The sequence below is a fragment of the Aspergillus foveolatus genome (assembly GCF_047715535.1).
Source record: "Aspergillus foveolatus strain CBS 279.81 unplaced genomic scaffold BDW70scaffold_30, whole genome shotgun sequence".
NCBI classification, from domain to species: domain Eukaryota; kingdom Fungi; phylum Ascomycota; class Eurotiomycetes; order Eurotiales; family Aspergillaceae; genus Aspergillus; species Aspergillus foveolatus.
The window spans coordinates 143,740-160,978 of NW_027396094.1; the positions used below are offsets into that span (position 1 = coordinate 143,740).

The 17,239-nt window shown below is 53.7% G+C and overlaps 7 protein-coding genes across 7 annotated transcripts; 5 read left to right on the top strand and 2 right to left on the bottom strand.

The window, feature by feature from the left end:
• Positions 1–115: 115 nt before the first annotated feature.
• Positions 116–1,452, top strand: BDW70DRAFT_160764 (uncharacterized protein; the record flags this gene model as incomplete). The annotated part of the gene is made up of 2 exons (XM_073740895.1): positions 116–181; positions 238–1,452. 2 exons carry the CDS (start codon positions 116–118, stop codon positions 1,450–1,452), a joined length of 1,281 nt encoding a protein of 426 aa, XP_073595177.1.
• Positions 1,453–2,005: 553 nt separating this feature from the next.
• On the bottom strand, positions 2,006–3,980 carry BDW70DRAFT_67449 (aspartic peptidase domain-containing protein). The gene has a single exon (XM_073744549.1). It carries the CDS (start codon positions 3,506–3,508, stop codon positions 2,132–2,134), a length of 1,377 nt encoding a protein of 458 aa, XP_073595178.1. The 5' UTR covers positions 3,509–3,980; the 3' UTR covers positions 2,006–2,131.
• A 2,364-nt stretch (positions 3,981–6,344) lies between these two features.
• xanC (transcription factor xanC) lies at positions 6,345–7,635 on the top strand. The gene is made up of 3 exons (XM_073744550.1): positions 6,345–6,652; positions 6,731–7,222; positions 7,273–7,635. Exons 1-3 carry the CDS (start codon positions 6,556–6,558, stop codon positions 7,464–7,466), a joined length of 783 nt encoding a protein of 260 aa, XP_073595179.1. The 5' UTR covers positions 6,345–6,555; the 3' UTR covers positions 7,467–7,635.
• BDW70DRAFT_150926 (uncharacterized protein) lies at positions 7,548–9,602 on the top strand (the record flags this gene model as incomplete). Its single annotated transcript, XM_073739232.1, has 7 exons — positions 7,548–7,571; positions 7,885–8,117; positions 8,153–8,215; positions 8,256–8,513; positions 8,545–8,818; positions 8,890–9,153; positions 9,327–9,602. 7 exons carry the CDS (start codon positions 7,548–7,550, stop codon positions 9,600–9,602), a joined length of 1,392 nt encoding a protein of 463 aa, XP_073595180.1.
• Positions 9,603–10,260: 658 nt separating this feature from the next.
• Positions 10,261–12,021, bottom strand: BDW70DRAFT_150927 (putative oxalate decarboxylase; the record flags this gene model as incomplete). The annotated part of the gene is made up of 7 exons (XM_073739233.1): positions 10,261–10,391; positions 10,456–10,960; positions 11,038–11,158; positions 11,207–11,274; positions 11,344–11,522; positions 11,554–11,667; positions 11,718–12,021. The coding sequence occupies 7 exons, from the start codon at positions 12,019–12,021 to the stop codon at positions 10,261–10,263; spliced, it is 1,422 nt and encodes a 473-aa protein (XP_073595181.1).
• Positions 12,022–14,522: 2,501 nt separating this feature from the next.
• Positions 14,523–15,742, top strand: BDW70DRAFT_67636 (F-box protein). Its single transcript, XM_073744551.1, has 3 exons — positions 14,523–14,605; positions 14,659–14,896; positions 14,955–15,742. The coding sequence occupies exons 1-3, from the start codon at positions 14,571–14,573 to the stop codon at positions 15,510–15,512; spliced, it is 831 nt and encodes a 276-aa protein (XP_073595182.1). The 5' UTR covers positions 14,523–14,570; the 3' UTR covers positions 15,513–15,742.
• Positions 15,743–16,610: 868 nt separating this feature from the next.
• On the top strand, positions 16,611–17,054 carry BDW70DRAFT_160769 (uncharacterized protein; the record flags this gene model as incomplete). Its single annotated transcript, XM_073740896.1, has 2 exons — positions 16,611–16,651; positions 16,709–17,054. 2 exons carry the CDS (start codon positions 16,611–16,613, stop codon positions 17,052–17,054), a joined length of 387 nt encoding a protein of 128 aa, XP_073595183.1.
• Between the last annotated feature and the right edge of the window lie 185 nt (positions 17,055–17,239).

Genomic DNA, 17,239 nt, shown 5'->3' on the forward strand with positions numbered 1-17,239 from the left:
CTTAGCTGCTGAAACATAGTGGACGATAATTCATCTGTCGATCTAGGCGCCAGGGATTTGTATCGGCGATATTTGCCTCGCAGTTCCTCTTCAGAGACGAATACGCGTACTCGCAATGCCCCGACGAGCGCACAAGAAATCGCGGAATGGCTGTCTCGAGTGTAAGCGACGTCATGTCAAGGTACCTGGTGGTCTATAACCGTCTCTCCCAGCTACACACTGACTCAGCATTGCCAGTGTGACGAAAACCGCCCGGTCTGCTCCAACTGCACCGCATCAGAGCGTATTTGCGAATACGGGACGCGCTGGTTCAACACGACCCCAGCCCCAAGGCCCCGGCCTCCAACTGCAGCGCCGGAATCGGGATTAGGGCTAGGTCGGGGTGCTGGTAGCAGCCCCGGTGCCGCTACGTCTATCGAGTCGCCGTCGCTGTCCCCGGCAAGCACAGAGGATGGCACTAGCGCTGGCGTTGGTACTGGAAATGACACTAGAACCAGGGCAGAGAATGGTATATACGCTCCCCCACAAGCAGGGCTCTCTGGCCAGCCCGTCAACATGCTCCACGTCGAGCTCTTCCACAATCTCTACACCCACACTTACCTCACCTTTGACCCAGGCCGGTTCAGCCCCGGGCTGCCAGGCTTCTTCTCGTACTCGATCACAACGCCCTACCTCGTCAACGAGATGCTCGCGCTCAGCGCGCTGCATATGAGCACATTACATCCCGATAAGAGGGACTACTACTACTATCACGCAGCGCAGCTCCAGACCCACGCACTAGCCATCTTTAAGGACTCCAACCACCAGGTGACGCAAGAAACATGCGTTCCGCTCTTCCTCTTCGCCTCAATCCTGGGGATCCACATGCTCTGCGACACCCTGATCTACAGAGAAAACGATAATGATTTCGGCACTTTTCTCTCCCGCTTCACCCACTATCTTCGCCTACACTATGGCGTGCGCACAATCCTCCGCGAGGCATGGTTCCTCCTTCGCGCCGCCGACTCCATCGTGAAACCAGCCCTGGACGTTGGAATGGCCCTGTACAGATTCAACGGCACTCTTGATCCAACCCTCCAAGAGCTCCTCGACCGCATCACAGCGTCGAAACTGGGACAGGATCTAACGGACCTCTACCGGCAGGCCGTTGAATCACTACAAATATGCACAAATGTCGCGAATGCAGCGGATGAGCGGCATGCGGCGGTCAACGGGTTGGTAGCCTGGCCGATTCTGGTAAAGCCTGAGTATGGGGATGCGTTGGCTGCGAGCCGGCCTGAGGCGCTGGTTATCCTGGCCCATTGGGCGGTGCTTTTGTGGCAGTATAGGGAGACATGGCTCTTTGGGGACTCGGGCGCGTATATTATTGGGAGCGTGGTTGGTTCTCTGGGCACTGAGTGGGAGGCCTGGTTGGAGGGGCCTAGGAGGGTTATACAGGACGTTCATACGTAGGGCAGGCTGAGTTTGTACTATATGCATTCATATTTCATGCACACGATATAGGCCTCAATGGTCAGTCTGCTTATTACGAAGAATCTATAATCAACTATCGATGCTACCTTAGTCTGGTTATCCAACTATACTACCTAGGTACTTTGGGCTTATCTATCCTGTTGTCGCCTTCCTGCACAATTCCTACTCAGTTGATCCCAAATTCAGCGCCTCATCTCTTCTTTTTCATTTTTCTTCCCCTATTTATCTCACTTTCTTTTTTGTTTCTTTGTCTTTGGTCCCCGCAAATATTACACTCTATCAGTGAGTATCCTGGCAAAAACCGATCATCCACGACGTACAATTCGCTGTCCAATTTTGAACCAAGCCAGCACAGCCACGGGGGCTCTTGCTCTTACTCCTCCAGATAGCGGTGTAGAACTCGCTAGGTCGCCGCAGTTCAGCCCGTCGACGCCGATAGATGTACGATTGAGGATCAAGCGTTAGGTGAAGCGTGCGGGACAAAGGGTATCCTGGGGAAAATGTTGGAAAATATTGTTTGAAGGCGGTTGATGGATTGTCATGCAAATTATGGTATCATTAGACATGTCTCGTGCATATGATGTGCTATGTACATGTACCGATGCTCATATATTAAATACACAGAGAGAAAAAAAACTTGAAAGGCTTCAAGAATCCATTAGATCAACAAAGCGAACATCACCCCCAGAACAACGGCCAACTTCCGGGCCCCAAACACCTCCAGCACCGAAGCAGCGCTCGTATCCCTCTCGGCAAAGCGCATCTCTGAGTTGCCAAAGTCAAACACCGCCACGACCCCCTTGAGGAATCCCGCGCCTAGGATGTACAGTTCCGTGGTATCGGTCTCGTTGATTTGCTGCTCCAGCCCGCGCGTAACGGCAGAGACGCAGATCTCCTCGCCGCCGAACTCGACGCCCGACCGCAGGACCAGGTCCGTCGGGTTGAGCTTGAAGGTGGTTCCGCCCAGCTGCACGGCAAAGTCGGGCGCGTCGGCGTCGCAGTCGACGAGGTAGGCGCCCTGTGTGTCATCCCACTGGGCGGACGAGCTGAACGCCTGGTTGAACCCGTCGGCGACCTCGGTCGGGACATAGTTCATGGGAGCGCCCGAGTCGACGATCGTCTGGTAAGACTCGGTGTGCTCACCGTTGTCGCCGTAGCTGATCCTCTGCACGGTCGTCGCCCAGTACGAGCGCAGTCTGGTGCCGTTGTCGCTCCGGAACTCGGCCGCCTCGTAGTACTCGGCCGCGACGGTGGTGAAGTTGTTGGCGAGCTTGACGTCCGGTAGCCCGCCCAGCACCAGTACGCCGCCGTCACCAGTCTCGGAGTCGCCATCGAGTCGCTCTAGCGCGAGCGAGAAGTACGGCTCGACGAGGCCGCGCCGCGCCATATTCACGAACAGCGGGCTGTACGGTTCCTGCTCGATGGACGTGTCCACATCATCGTCATCGATGTCCTCTGCGAGATCGTCCACGTAGTCTTCCAGGGTGCCGTTGACTTCATATGCCGACGTGATCACCGGGTACGCAAGACCCAGGATCCCACTGGCGCCCAGCCCCATGGGCGAGGACCTGTTCACCAGCCCGAAGCGCTGGTCGGTGACCGTCACCCCACCGAGCGTGATATCCTCAAAGGCCATTGAGCCGGTCGCAACGCCGGCACCATACGCGGCGATGAACGTCTCGTTGTTGATGGGCTCGAAGGTATCGCTTCCGCTGGGGTTGTAGGTCTCGGAGGCATAGGCGCACTGCGACTGCTCGACCGTGACTATATCGCCAGTGTACGCGGACTGGCCGAAGCACTCGAAGCCGGTTTCGATAACGAAGGTGTCGCTGCTGCCGGTATCAACAAGCAGGTCGAATTCGGTGTTGCCGATCGTGACGGGCGCATTGTAGCGCGAGCCATAGAGCGTCGCCGTCAGCGGGATTGTATGCGCGGTTCGGGTGGTGTTGGAGGATTGGCGGATCTGAAGATGGTGTCGCGGGAGGTTGACCGCTGCTGCACTGGCCAGCAAAGAGCTGGCAATGAGATGGCGCATTGTTGGGGTTGGGCAGGAGAAAGAGTCTGAACGACCAGAAGGAAGAGAAGAAGGGGAGGAAGAAAAGGGAGATAATACCGGAGATGGCGGAGTTCAAGTAGTGCGGCTCACAGCTCACAGCCTACAGGAGCAATAGAGAAAAAGCGCCTAGGCAGAAGCCGAGAAGGAAATTAAAGAGTCACAGGGCTCGGCGGAGTCCCCGAGTGGGGGCCAAACGCCCGATCGGGGCAAATTGAGGCTGTACAGGGTGCAAACCTGGGGTGGCTATATAAACCTGATCAAGAGCCAGCAATCGCCCTTTTACACTCTCCTGAAGCCTATGAGTGACCAGCTGGGGTCCTGTCGAGCAGTAGCATACAAAACCAGCAACATTTCTGTCAATCTGCAAATCCGCACCCAAATCAGAGACTACCTCAGGGTCGCACTGGTTCTGGTTTGTTAGCGCCCAGGCTATTAAGAGAGAATCCACTCAAAGCCACGCTCTGACCCTCACAGCCCACTTGGCTCTCGGCTTGGGCAATAGGGCAATCTTAGCTGGCTAGTCTAGTGACCATCTTAGTCGCCCATTCTCACCCGCCCAGTTCCCGCCCGTCCAATACATGTAGCGAAGCGACTTGATCCAGATTTCATCGTTTCTCTCTTTGATTCTACCAGCAAAAGACCATAAACGATCTTTTTACACTTTACCTGGTGTCTGCTATCTTCAGAGCTCTAATGAACCAGCAAACGATGGAGTTAGGAGCCGAAGGTGTGGCAAGCTCGTCTAGAGGGCGGTCAATATATATATTTTTTGCACCGCCCGTTCGCCTAGCGCTCTTTTGGCGACGTCTTGACAAGGCCCCGAGTCTTCAGACTAGCAGCGCTAGAACGATCAACACTAGATAATGATATCAAGGATAACTCACTGGACAATTGACTTCAAACCCCAACGTTTTCTCAGGTGGTACAACAAAGTCCCGTCGGGGGCCGACTTACCGCAGATCGCCCGGCATCTGATATACAGTCGCTACCCGTCTCCAAGGCCACCGAGCCCTGATTCTGTCTTCAGATTCCTGTCTGATCTGCAGGTCAAGCTCATATTAGCCGTTGTGCAGCCGAGTTCTCAGGTCTGGCAACGGCAATGCTGGAGCTGCTCGCTCATCCTTAGGCTGCAGACGTCCACCGTTTACCCAGTCGAGTCTGGTCCGCTTCGATATGCACGAATACCCACCGGTGAGTGATCATGGCCGAGCTAATGTACTTGGATGCAGCTATCCATCACGCGTGTCTTGAAATGGGCGGGCGAGGTTTTCTAGCCTCACTATGCTAGCTGATCATCCACCACGTTCCAAGATTTTCCGCGGCGAATAGTCTGAGTACGCGCATGGAAAGACCATAACACCCGCTACAGGTCACAGTTCAAGAAGGATCAAACGTCATGGGCCGCGGAATCACAGTCGCAACGGGGCAAGGCCGTGAAAATCAGCCGCAGGATCTGATCGTCAAGAATGCTCAACTTTGCCGTCTCTCCGCACGGCCCTCCCTGGATTGCATGGGGAGACCTTTGCTCAGAAAGTACGGCCAGTGGTGGCAATGGGGAGCGACAGCAATCGCTTAAAGTTGCCCGTGGGCGGGAGAAGCAGTGGTGGACGACACCAGTCCGCCCCTGCCTTGTCTTACCCACGGCCATCTAGTATCAAGCCCACCGGTCTAGACGTTGGCCAGGACTCGTACGGAGGCCAGTAGATCCCGGACGGCCGGGCTTGTCTTGCACGCCGGGACTGGCCCATTTCTCGCCTTCCCTGTCAATAGACTCGAGGGTATACCACACCACGCCACCATATAGCTTTCCCGTGCAATAACCCCCAACTCCTCTGGGTTTCGCTGCTTCTAGAATCCGTTGACGTATCTAATGAGCCCTGCTTAGAAGATTCCAACGAAAAAGAATGGAAAAGTACTGTTGTTGCATCATTTTTTGAGAGCTTTATATCCTGTCCCATAATTCCTCTCTTTACGCTAAGCGTGCCGTAGCTGGCAGACATCATAATGCGGACTAAATGCCTCCCTGAAAAGCTGGTCGGCAGTAGCCTGACTCTACTGAGGCCAAGACAGCAGCCGATTCCAAACGACTCCAAGCCTGATACCCAGTAGTTGTCAGGTTACAATTGCAGATCCAGACTTCGGTCGCTGTCTCCATCCCAGGTCCCGCTGGGGATACTCGGTGGCCGGGTGGCGGAGACAGAGCGACAAGGCCTACCTGATGGTGGGATCTGTCGGGGGGATCCGGCCGTATGAGAGAAGAGGGGGATGGCGGACCGGTGGTTCTCGCCAGGGCGAACGCTTCACTTGGTACTCGTCCGTCAAGGCTCGGTTGGGACCTCTGGCACATTTCGGTGGCGATGAGGGGTGAGGCCTATGCATCCCTTACGCCTTTGTTTCTCCTTTTCTGTGCTCGACCGTCCCATACGCCTCTCGCTAATTTGCTCGTCGTCGAGCATGCTCGGGCAGTGTACCTACCATACCCACCCGTAGCCCCTAGCCTCGAGTCTCGACCATTGCTTGCAAGAGCAGATCCTGAATCATGGGGAATCTGCAGGTATACAAACAAGCTATGTGTATACATCCCGTACGGCCCACAAGAGTAGCGATACTCAACCCGCCCAGCATTGCAATCACGCCCGCTTCGCCTGTCAGCAACGACCCTTTATGACCTCAATGGCTTATCTTCGGGTGCATTGCCTAATCGATAATGCACGTCTCTAAACATAGCATGGTCAGAACTCCGGCGTCGTACAGCTTGCCCAAAACCCCAATCACTCATTCCCAATACACATGGTTCATGAGCGGAGACGTACAGCGTCAGGCTCCGGAGTTTGTCTGTCGAATTGGAATTCGTAGACAAGAAGTAGGTAACCTCTTGTCACACACCGAAGCCAGCAGTCCTTGCCTCTGTTGAGAGGAAGTACGGTAGGTACGGGATATAAGTACCTCGCTCTCGGTGGCCTGCTATCTGCCTACCCACGTACTCAGCGTCGTGGTTCCCCCGTCACAATTTGTATATAGACATAATGCCGGCAAAACACCAAACAGATGAAGACCAATTGTCGAAACAGGATCCAACAGAGCGGCGGAGGTTGCAGAACCGTCTGTCGCAGCGGAATCACCGTATGTCCTTGCCTTCATCACAATCCTACTCCTAAAGGAGGAAAGGGAAGACTTGAAAATCAGACTAATTCGAGAAAGGCCGAAAGATCCGCGACCGCATCGCTAAACTCCAAGAGCGAGTCATCGCCAGCGAGCTTCGCGCCGCCGCAACCCTGCACGGCTGGCACTCTACCCCTTGTATCCCGTATGAAGTCAAGCCATCGCCCTCGTCTACCTCGTCAGCTTCCTCGTCGCTATCACTGTCGCTATGTTCCTCCTCCTCTCCCACTGAGCTTCAGCGGCAGCCCTCGTGTAATCTTAGCCTGAACACAACCCCCCAGCTGCCGTTTCACTCCACGGCCCGCTACGAGGATGCATCGGGGGGCGTGGGGTCGATGACAGCAAACGCAAGCGGCACGTCTAGTCCCACCGACCTTGTCGCTACCGATACGGTCGGAACCGGTCGAATACTAGGAACCGGAGCGGGTACTGGGACTGGCCCTGGATCCGGGCAAGCGTTTGGCCTTGGTCTTGATACAACGCAGTTGTGTGAACAGTGGGGGTTTCAGGGGTCAGTTTATCTGGCTACTGGTACTGTCCCATCCTTCCCCACGAGTCGGGCATAATACTAACGTGCACAGAGACATCCCTTCCGCAGGTCCTGCAAACGCTTGGCCCATCCTCTAACGCTATCATCCTGGTCCCAACTCCAGGGTATCCCGTGGGTAGTGGGGGAAGTACGCTGGGGTATGCGCAGGGCCAGGGTCTGGATATAGATGGGTGCCAGTGCCAGACAATGGGATGGATAAACTGCCCGTTTCACTCTATGGGTTAAGAGATGTTGTGTTTTCGACTATAAGACTGTATTTAGGGCGTAGACGTTGATAGTGAGCCATCATTTACATACATGATATCGATGTCTTGGCATTGGCTATATCGGGTTAGATCGACTGGCGGAAATAGTCACATGATCATCCCGCCAAGCGCCCAGCTCTCTTCTTTCTCTCCCGCTCTCACTTTCTCAATTCCTGGGCTTTCTTTCTTTTCTCGTCCTTCGCCTTCAGGATTTATTACTCTGCTCTATTCTGTGTACAGTTTGATTGTGCTTTTTTAGAACTCAATTCGCCGACTCTTCTCTGATGGAGCCTGTTGTTGTCCCGCCTATATTCAAAAACCGAACACTGCTATTACCGCATAAATAGCCCCTCACCGGAGCTGTAACTCCCCTTCAACTGCTTGACCGATGAGATAAGGCAGACTCAGCATTTGCCTACCATGAGCCATCGATCTCCACCACCCTCAACCAAACCGGCCTGCTGCTGGTGCTGAATCTGGTCAACACTTGCCTCGACAAGCTGCTCTACTGCGGCTTGATCGGCCAGCTCTTCGTCGGAATATTCTGGGGTACCCCTGGAGCTAAATGGCTCGACCGCGGCGTGGAGACCGTCATCCAGCAGCTCGGGTACCTGGACCTGATTATGCTCGTGTACGAGGGCGGCCTATCCACCTCGCTCTCCTCAGAGCAAACATGTACCTCTCTGTTGCAGTAGCCTTTACTGGCATCGGAATCCCCATGGCACTATCGTTCGTTCTCATGGAACTGGTCTCCGCGACCCCGCTGCAGGATTTTGCTGCTGGTGCGGCTCTTAGCGCGACGAGCTTGGGCACTACCGTTTACGATTCTCTCAACGACTGGGCTTATCATCACCCGCCTCGGGACGGTCACAACTAGTGTAGCGATGCTGGATGATGTCGTTGGCCTTGTGATGGTTCTGATAATATCAAATCTGGGTGGGAGTGGTAATTCGTTCAGTGCACTGACTGTAGTCCGCCCGCTGTTCGTTTCACCCGGCTTCGGAGTTGGCGTTGTTCTGGCGTGTCGGTTCGTCCTCCGGCCGATCCTGGTATACTAGCTTACTCGTGGGCTTGGTCGCTGGTGCTACGTACGCCGGCACGTCGAGTCTGTTTGCCGCGTACCTCGCTGGCGTTATAAGCTCGTGGTTTGACGGCCTGCTGCAAGCGATGCCGGTCTCAACCGCCGAAAGCAGTTCTTTCCGCCAGGAGGCTTCGCCACAACCTGCCTCAAGCGACTCAGGCGTGACTCACTCTCATCGATCACCCGAACCTGGCCAAGAGAGAGAGCAGATAACAGGAATGCATATTTACGAGCACTACTACCAAGGCCCTGTTAACCGGATTCTGACCCCCATGTTTTCGTAAGTTCTACCTAAAGGTTACTGAATCATCTAACAAACTAGGCTTCAATTGGCTTTGCCATACCAATCACCGAGATGTTCCAGGGTAGAGTTGTATGGCGCGGCTTCGTCTACGCCCTTTTGATGACGTTCGGCAAAATGTGTACAGGGTTGTGGCTGGTACGAGGATGCCCGCTGTCCGGTCTCACTACCTTTGCCCGTATACTCAAGGCTTCCTTGTCTTATGTGACATCCTGTCTCCGCCGCCCGCCCAAGAGTCAAAGCGAGAAATCCACTAATGCCCAACGAGCAGAGCACAGGGAGCCGGTTTAGGACAGGGACGGGGCTCTACAGGAACCTAGCAACAATCGAAGTGCTCCCGTTGGTTCGGACAACCAGAAAGCAGGAGAATCCGCCACAAATGCTGATTCTGATCGTCCACCCCAGCGAGAACCCGACCAGTGAATATCGTTCGTGTCGTCACTCCCACCCAAGCCAAGTCTCTCTACCCAGCATCGATCCTGTCTCTAGCCATGGTAGCGCGTGGCGAAATCGGCTACCTGATTGCTTCTCTGGCGGAGTCCAATGGTATCTTTGGAACGAATTCGCAAGGGTCGTCCGAAACGTATCTCGTAGTAGTCTGGGCAATTTCGCTTTGCACTTTGATCGGGCCTATCTCGGTTAGGACACTCGTCAAGCGGGTCAAAACTCTGCAGCGACAACGCGAAAACAGTAATACGGGTGGAGCCGATCCGCTAGGTGTCTGGGGAATTTAGCCCTTACTTGCTCTCCAATCGGGCTACTGGCCACAGGCACCCTCTGCAAGGACATCAACTAACGATGCTGCCTATCTTCAGAGTACAAACTGTTCCATCAATCAATTTACAAATCCCAGTTTGGAGACAAACGCAGCCTATCTCCGATTGAGCCAGTTTCTACAAATGATTCACGCCTTTGAAGTACCTACCTACTTTCTTTCCGCTGTTTCCAAACCCATACCACACCCACACTTCTACCTTAACGCAGCATTCTTTGGACCCATATATGCACAGACGAAATACCATGTCAATAAAACCAGGAATCCCTCCGAAAATACATTTTAGCATGACGTCGCAAAAAGAATCCTTTCCCCCTGGCAATGGATTGGGAAATTAGCTTGTGTGCCTGCAGTACTTGCAGCACAGTCTAGAAATACCCGTCTCATCCTCTACAGCTTCTACATTGGAATGCAAGGCAATAAAAGTCGTCAATTCCGAGTCAACCAGATCTAACCAGCAGAAAGTCATAAGAAAAGCCATGATTTCATATTCCAGTAGTCAAGGAGCACTTTTGCAAGCGTTGAAAAAGTTATCCCGACTGACACAGCCCTGGCAACAAGAATTCACGGGTGAGATCGCCAAGCCTATACCACAACCTATTATCCTGGCACTGACTTCACGCTTGCGTAGCATTGCTCGGTGCAGCAACAACATACTGCTTTTCTGACTTCAATTGATTGAGCGCACTCTCTGGCAAACGCAGCGTATCACCGACTATCTGCTTATCCGTTGAGCCGAGCCACTGGCCTAAAGCGATATCTATGTCCAGTTAGCTTCAACCCTTACTTGCAGACGGACAACATGCACATACCACTAAAGTGGTCAGCTTGCAACACCTCAAGCAAGACCAGGTCCTCTTCCCCTGTGTTCTCGATGTAGTGGCTATGCGACATGGGAAAGTACCCCACATCGCCAGCATGGAAGTCAAACGTCGTCGCCGTCGACGGCGCTTCAATAAGCGTCGCCCTGCCCTGGCCCCGGATAAAGAAACTCCACTCGTCGCTCGTTGGGTGCCAGTGAATTTCGCGCATTGCACCAGGCTTAACGGTCACCACTGCCGCGGCGAAGTTACTGGCCGCGGGGAAGTTTTGAGGGTCCACAATCTTGACGCTCCCACCTGGGACGATGTGTGCGGGCTGCTCGGAGAAGTGGTACGAGTATGTTAGGTCGTGCGGGACAGGCCCTGCGGCGGTGGATTTGTTTTGGGCGGCAATATCTGTGGGTGGAGCGGTGCCAGGGAAGATAAAGAGTTCGCCGGAGGGAATGTCGTCAAAGGCGGAGACGGGGAGGTCAAGATTCTTGCTGAGAACGGATTTCTGTATACGTACAAAATACAGTTAGAGTTGATTGTTGCACTGTGTCAGTTGGGAAGGGGATGGTAGGACGGTCGTACCGGGTTATGCGCGAAGATCTCGGAGGCGAGGAAGGTGTTGTCTTCGGAGAAAGAGCCGTCGTCGAAGACGAGGAGGAACTCGACGCCAACGTCTAGGGCTTGTATGGAGTGTGGGACGCCGCTGTAATATGATTAGTCGGGGTCATGCAACGAGTGGAAGAAGACATACGGAGGAAAAAACCACACGTCGCCCTCTGTGACATCGTCGATGAAGGTCTGGCCGTCTTCATTCACGGCCTATCAGACCCAGCCTGTCAGTTACGCTCCACGTCCTAGATCCTAGGGGGCCGGGGACCTAAGACCTACCTGAATCCTGCACGACCCGTTGAGAACCAGACTCCACTCGCCGGCTTGGTGCCAGTGCAGCTCACGATAAGCGTTGGCTTCAAGACGCATGTCTACGCCCGCCATTTTTGTGGCGGCAGGCATAACGACGACGTTCTCTTGCCGAGACCATCCTGCATGGTCGAGGCCAAGTCTGCTTACTGTAAGCACAGGTTACGATGACGGGGTTACACACGCACTTGGCTTTGCTAAGAGACATGGGCCAGTTGGCATTGATAGTCTGTCCATGGTCTGTTCCAGGCGGAGCTAGCTTGTCGCTGTTCTGGCGGTCGAGCTCCGGGTTACCTGCTAACGTCAGTCGACGTTTGAGATGGGGCCGACTGTTGGGAGCGTACGCGGGCCAGGATCAGTTCCTCCCTTTGAGCCACGGATCGGCTGCGGATTTGGGTTGTTCGAGAAGTCCAGGTATACACCGAGATCTTCGTCGTCTGTCTGTCCGGGAACAAGGGTATACCGGATATCCTCTGTGGTCTGCTCCGTCAGCTTGTTGTTTGGCGAATAGCCGAGCAGGTCTTTCGATCCGTGTAGCGGGGGGTTCGGGCCGGTGTCCTGTCGCTTGGTAAAGGTGGGTGCTCCATGGATGGAAGACAGGAGCCCAAGAAGTGAGAACGAGAGTGAAAGTGCAAGGGTGGACTTCATGATGAAAAGTGACTGCGATGCTGTCCTGTCCTATCGCTCGGATCAGGATGTGAGTGCTACTAACCGACTATATATACTTCCCACACGTCAAATGAGGGGAAGTATACTCTCGTCCGTTCCCTCTCTTTGTCTTCCAGCGCCACCCTGCAAGCCTTCGTGAGGAGAAATCTGACAGGGCTGACCAACCCAGGAGTCGTAGTGCTGATGCTATCGCCGAATTGGTATGGATGCGGGGATCACTCCTCCGTTTCTGAGATGAGAGTACCTGCTGCCTAGGAACACAAGGATCCAATCCTATCTTCCTGCTCCCGCTCTGTGGAGAGTCATTATTATGGGTAATGAGTTACAGATGGCTGGAAGCAGACACTGCATCCACAAGGTCCAACAACGCTTGGCCGACCCGATACAAAAACGGGACTCAAAGTATCCAAGCTTTAGCCAAGGAAGTCAAGACTTGACTGGGTCCTATAGTGTACCAACCCTGGGTTTCTGGACTTCGGATCGCACGGCAGAATGCACCTTGAAGGAATCTCCCCTCACGCGGAGAGATATCCCGCTGAAGGTTGCACTGCAGATAACCCCTGTCCTAACTGTCTCTACGGGAGTAGACAGCTCGCTTATAGGAGAGATATTGTCTCCGCAGACAGGACTCCCCTCACGGTCGTTCTATATTGTTCGATGAGGTATGAGATCATCGTCAACGGCTCTGCAGCTGGCATGCGGGCCAACGCTCCGCAACGCGGGTGATCAAAAATAGCAACTAGATTGCTAGCTCCTAGGGCTGCGATGATTCGACCACTTCAGTGTCGAGAAGTCCCGCACGGCAGGACTAATACAATCGTAGCACGATGTGCATGATTGCCTTTACCATGGCCCTTCCGTGCCGTGAAAGGCTGTTCCCCCAGGCTGTTTTGGACTTTTCAATATCAGAGTCCCACTCTAGGCAACTGGATTCCTGATTTCTGATTATTGAGACATTTACCCTTCATCCTTCAGGCCCCTTACTTGTCAGACCAATTACCGACCAAGCTTCGTAGGGCTGACTGCAGGCAATGCAACATTACCCCCCAAGTCTTGTGCCGAAACCAAGACCCAGCCCTGTGCTGACGACCACCATCACTCCGAATTTCCGAAGCTAAATTCCGACTCAAAGAATAGAAGAATGGTGAAGAATGCGGGGATTATTCCGATCTCAAATAAGCCGAATCTCTGCACTACTCTCAAGCCAAGCTCTTACTCCCCATTCAGCACCACGCCTTTCTCTGCAGTCAACGGTATCGCCTTATCATGCAGATTCTGTGCCTTGGGACATTCTCTAGGATGACCTGCCTGACCGGACGGTCGGTGGCAAACGCAATATTTCGTGGCGACAAGATGGCTTGACACGAATCAAAGTATACCACCTGACCACAAGAAGCCCCGTCCAGACTCGAGAAGCACTACAATTACTCCCGGCACGGTCGGAAACGCGTCTTATCGCGCCACATTTATCGCCGGGCCGGTCATGTTGCCGGCACCACAGACGGGCGAGGTTGGACGCAATATGGACATTTCGAGATTTGCAGTGGCTGACTGTTGACTGTTGTTGAGCCCTGAGCAGTATGGGCTTTTGTCAGCGTCAGGTGACCAATCTCGACAGCCAGGGGTAAGCCCTACTGAGCAGTATTCGGCGGCTCCGTTCATGCGCTCACAATTCGCGGCAAACTCGGCCACAGTGTCTGCCCGCCATACCCTTTTCAGCTTTCCCGAGGCAGGCCCCGGAGTTTCCGAAAGGGGCCGAGCGTGGACTGACCGAGGCTGGGACTCCTGAGAGGCTGAGACCGCGAGATGGCGGTGGCCCGAATGTCGGTCAGGTGGACAACTGGACAAGCGCTGATTGGTGCCCTGGAAGGTTTCCACGGGAAGAAATTGTTTAGAACGCTTTGGCAGTGGACCCGAAGTGCATTATGATTGGATGATTGACACTGAGCTTGGGGGATCCTCTCCCCAACTATCAGATTTTTGGCTTGCGAGTATCTCTTCCTTTTCACCTCGATTATTATTGTGAATTCGTTGGATTCTCCTCTCCTGTCGACGACGACGACAATATCATTGATACCTGAGGATTGAATCGCAATGGCCTTTGACTGCTACTGCGCCATCTGTGGCGTCGGATTCTCCGGTATGCGCATCGGGACCCCGTCCGAGGCAGCAGCAGAGCGACGACGACAATACGTGGAGAGTGTATCTCGCTCCTTGGACCGATCGAGGGACAGACCACCAGTCCCCGAGGATGGAGAGGAGTCCATACAAAGCTACGACCCCCGACTGGTTGACCAGGATAATATCGCCTGGACCTCCCAGGTACACTGTCTGGGGCTGCACGAGGTCAACGGAAAGAACAAGTAGGCTTTTCACCTGGAACACTAAGCCAGACCAGCCTGACAGCGTGTAGAGCGTTCGTCTCCGGGCCAGGATATTACGCCGATGCTGTATGTTTTCTCCGCAAAACGGGTTGACTATAGAGCCGACCTCAATCTAACTGATCGCAGGGCGAATTAGCCGTGAAAATGGGACAGCGCGCAAAAAGAACCTACTTTAACTGGTGTGTTACCTTTGACTCGGTTTGAAAAGGCTCAATTAACGTCCTCCGTCCAGCTACGGCTTCGGGACGAACGAGGCGCCCGGGCCCGTGATCCCGTTCCACTGGTGTTGCTTTGAGATCCTTCTCCGCTCTTTGACGGGCACAACGGATCCCAAGAACGTCAATCTGGACGTTTTGTACGAGGTCATGATGGGCATGTGCAACGGGTCCGGATCGGCCCTGCGGCTTGCCTATGGAGACGACGTTGCCCACGCCCAGGGGCAGTATTGGCGATGTCTTCCTGGAGCCGAGGTACGCAGCTTGCTCAGCCAGGCAGACTGTGTAGCCACTATATTGACATCTGATCCAGTTCTCCGTCCGCCACCCTACAAACACACCCAACTTGAAGGAATTCATCCAGACACAGCTGAAAACCAACGGGACTCTGCATGCGCCTTCAGATGCCAAAGACCTTGACTTTGGATCGCGGACACCGAAAAATCCCTTTGGCGCTTTGCCCGCCGAACTCATCTATCAGATTTGCTCGTTTCTCCCGGGGTCTTCACTCAAAGCCCTCATCCAGGCATCTCCCTTCATCCGTCTTCTGACCAGCGATGACTACTTCTGGCGCTGCTTCATTGAGTCCGATATGCCGTGGCTGTGGCAAACGCAGACTGCCACAGACGCTGAGGTGCAGACACAGTCAGAGCCAGAAAATCTGTCTGTGTCCCAGGTCCTAAGGAGCTTGGCCACGAGCTCAGGTCTGAGCCTCAATCATAAACAGGTATACATGTGGCTCGATGAGATAACGGCGCCGAAGTACGGCCTCGAAGACCCGACCTTGATGGGCATTGCGAATCGAAGGAGGATCTGGGGCGCCTGTGAGGAGTTGTCGAGGGGCTATCGCGCTGTGGCGGTAGCAGCATGATTTTGCTCTGTCTGCCTATCAGAGTCAGAACTGCCACTCTCGTATATGCTGCAACTGCGTTCCTGAACGCAATCGACTTTCTATCCATCCTACACGTCTTCAGACACCGAGCCAGACAGCTCACATCATTTTCTTTCCTGTCTACGACACCCGAAGCATTTAAATTCCGGCAACGAATTTGTGAAAGCGCGACAATACCCTCAAACGCAATACAGCGCAATTCATTCCTCTCAGCGTTCTTCTCATATAGACTACACTATACACGGGCGGCGTTTATATATCACACCTGATCACTCATCATTGCATCCATTTCACACGGAGTTTCTGTTTCACACGGAGTTTCTTTCTTTCCTTTTTTTTTTTTCGTGGTTTCTTTCTGAGTGTACCAATTTCGCGCTTCTGTTTGCCACTGCCATATACATACTGGCTTTTACGAATACATATTTCCAGCTCGCACACATGACTATGGCGGATATTCCCTATGACAGAAGTTACTCGTACGCAGTTTCGTGTGGCCGGACCTGTGCTTCCATGGACGCAGGCTACCTCCAGCTACGTAAAGGTAGACCGATATACATGCCTGAACGGCACCCTAATCAGAAGCCTAACGGAAGATGCAGAGAGAAACAAAGCTGACACAGCAGCTCAAGCGTTTTTTCCAGTACGGACTCCCGCCCAGGTATGACTACCTGGAATCAGGCTAGTTTTCACGATCCAGAGGGCAATGCATGGTAACTTGAAGCATCTAATAGGCTGAGTCATTTAAGAAAAAAATATGCAAGCTTGCAGCTGACTGAAACAATAGAGTAATGCTTACAATGGGCATCCACTTGGTCAGTTGAATGGGGAATTCCCTCAGCTGAACCATTTCTTACATATAAACTAAACTGTGCTCTAAAGTAAACTGACTCCTCCTCAGCTCTCTTGTTTCCTACCAAATCTCACTGTCTATTGACCATTTTTAGTACTATAGCAATCACCAGATACATCATTATAATGGCCGAGCTGTAACGCATTACGCTCACCACCAAGCCGACCGCTCAAATAAGCTACACTTCCACCCACCAGCAGCTTCATCACTAACCAACACCAACAAAAATGCCCTTCTCGTCTTCCTCAATGGCCTCGGCCTCCCACAAGTCAGCTGGTTCCCCGTCATCGCCAAGTCCCAGGAACAATCCGCCCTGACATCCCAGGCATGCTGGCCCACGACCGCTACAACCAAGGCGCAACGACAAACCGCAGTCCCGAAATCCCGACGCGCACGATTGCCTAGATGTCGTTAAGGACCTGCACCATCTGCTGACCCAGATTACGACGGAGAAGCTGGGTGTCCACGCCCTGAACGAGGTGGACATCTATTCGCGCAAGCTCCATGGCTGCGCCCTTGCCCGTCTCTACGCGCAGGAATACCCAGGCAGTGTGGCTGGTATGGCACTGCTTAATCCTATCGTCGCAAACTCGGATTGTGTGTCGATATTCCCGGACCCTGATGCCGCTGAGTTCAATCAAGCCTTGATACCAGAGACTATAACGCCCTAGACCCTCCGCGCAACGCGCGCGCGCCCGGGCCATCTTCCGCCCTGTCGACGGCCAGGGCGGAAAAGCCGAGGGATTGTCCCGAGCGAATTTGTCCTCGTTACTGCCCCAGAGCGACGGGCCTGTGCTGCTTGGCCGAGGGAACAATGGGAAAGGCAGTGAACAGTTGGTGACGGTCGTCGGCCATG

Coding starts and splice junctions, on each gene's coding strand:
- BDW70DRAFT_67636 (XM_073744551.1), top strand. CDS start 14,571: ATGGGACAGCGCGCAAAAAGAACCTACTTTAACTG. Junction 14,606..14,658: donor AAAAGAACCTACTTTAACTG/GTGTGTTACCTT, acceptor TCCTCCGTCCAG/CTACGGCTTCGGGACGAACG. Junction 14,897..14,954: donor GATGTCTTCCTGGAGCCGAG/GTACGCAGCTTG, acceptor CATCTGATCCAG/TTCTCCGTCCGCCACCCTAC.
- xanC (XM_073744550.1), top strand. CDS start 6,556: ATGCCGGCAAAACACCAAACAGATGAAGACCAATTGTCGAAACAGGAT. Junction 6,653..6,730: donor TCTGTCGCAGCGGAATCACC/GTATGTCCTTGC, acceptor AATTCGAGAAAG/GCCGAAAGATCCGCGACCGC. Junction 7,223..7,272: donor GTCAGTTTATCTGGCTACTG/GTACTGTCCCAT, acceptor TAACGTGCACAG/AGACATCCCTTCCGCAGGTC.
- BDW70DRAFT_67449 (XM_073744549.1), bottom strand. CDS start 3,508: ATGCGCCATCTCATTGCCAGCTCTTTGCTGGCCAGTGCAGCAGCGGTC.